Source organism: Sinocyclocheilus grahami, unplaced genomic scaffold, assembly GCF_001515645.1.
Source record: "Sinocyclocheilus grahami isolate Dianchi unplaced genomic scaffold, SAMN03320097.WGS_v1.1 scaffold17818.1, whole genome shotgun sequence".
In the NCBI taxonomy this organism is placed as follows: domain Eukaryota; kingdom Metazoa; phylum Chordata; class Actinopteri; order Cypriniformes; family Cyprinidae; genus Sinocyclocheilus; species Sinocyclocheilus grahami.
In genome coordinates, this window is record NW_015516799.1 from 1 (window position 1) to 1,375 (window position 1,375).

Genomic DNA, 1,375 nt, shown 5'->3' on the forward strand with positions numbered 1-1,375 from the left:
TTCCCCACTGTTCCTTAAGGACACCCTATTTCAGCTATTCAGAGTAACGCAGGCACTGATGTGAACCACTAACAATCACGGTGAAGTAGAATAACCATCAATCTGCTTTAGATTGAAGGGGTGCGATTAGTTCCAGCGGTTCAAGTGAAGCATTGGAAACAGATGAAGACCTGTGGCATGTTGCAGGCAGGGGAGATAGATGAGGAAGAATGCCGACAGGTCAACGTGCTTGTGCCCTGTGGAAAGTTTAGTTATTTATGATGTTCTGAAAATAATGAACCTGGAATGTCTGCAGCTGTCTGTCATGAATTCCATAAGAAAACTGTATTTTATAATATGTATCATTCAAAAGTTTGGGGTCCGTAATACTTAAAAAAAATAATAATAATTAATACTTTTATTCAGCCTGGATGTATTACATTGTTTAAAAGTGACAGTAACAACATTTGTAATGTTGCAAAATTGTTAACTGTAATTCAAGTAAATACTTTTTTTTAAATAGACACTTGAAAGAGAATTCTTTCAAAAACATAATAAATCTTACAGATTATATACATATTAAATTCTTCATTTATTTGATTTCTATATTTATAACAGAATGCGCTGACGTGAGTTGCTCATTCTTCTTTTTGTCTCATTTCTGTCTACTCAAATGGTGCCGTAGATCTGGACACCTCTCTTCTAAAGAGGCACAGATCTTCTTGAAGGCCCTCCGACTGCCGCTGTCTGATGACCTACTACGAGCCCTCCTCGAAAAGTAAGGTCAACAGAGCACAACTTATTATCCAAGAAACATTTCACCACAACGCATCCTTAGTTTCTGCATCTCTCATGTTCACATCCAGGTTTCAAGACGAGTCTGAGAAGATTGACTATCATGCCTTCCTATCCAGTATTAACTGGAGAGAAAACCCGGCCCCTGCTGTGCCTCCAGATGTCACCGTGAAGGTGAGTTTGAAAGCGGTCTGGATGCAATGATGACAATCAAAAAAAATTGTCCATTTGTTCTGTCATCAAACACCTACTTTGAGACGTGATTCTTGTCACATGTACATGAGAGTGTTTGTGTCAGGGTCCAGGCCCTGGTAACCTGTGGGCCCCACAAGCTTTGAGCACCTCCAAGCCTCATCTCAAGTAAATCAGCCTTGGGAAAAACCCACTCAACAACTACTCTGAAGTGGAGATTTTATTACAGCGCAGTAATTTAGCATGCCTCCTTGGAGCCTAAGCAGAACCATCTGCTCACTGACTCGCAATGAGAAGCCTTCCAGTTCTGCTGGGTCTTAACTAGCCAGCAGGGGGAGACAGCGGTCGTTTTGTCTGTATGGTTTCTCACTGCTGTCTTTTCTATGTATTTAGGGATTGTAGGACCATA

At 40.8% G+C, this 1,375-nt stretch overlaps 1 protein-coding gene across 1 annotated transcript in view; it reads left to right on the forward strand.

The window, feature by feature from the left end:
- The first annotated feature begins 190 nt into the window (after positions 1-190).
- Positions 191-1,375, forward strand: part of LOC107579499 (EF-hand domain-containing family member C2-like) — a 2,602-nt gene continuing 1,417 nt past the window's right edge. Inside the window, exons 1-3 of the mRNA XM_016265327.1 lie at positions 191-219; positions 665-757; positions 846-948. Coding sequence (XP_016120813.1) covers positions 200-219; positions 665-757; positions 846-948 — 216 coding nt within the window. The 5' untranslated portion in view covers positions 191-199. The remainder of the gene's footprint in view (positions 220-664; positions 758-845; positions 949-1,375) is intronic.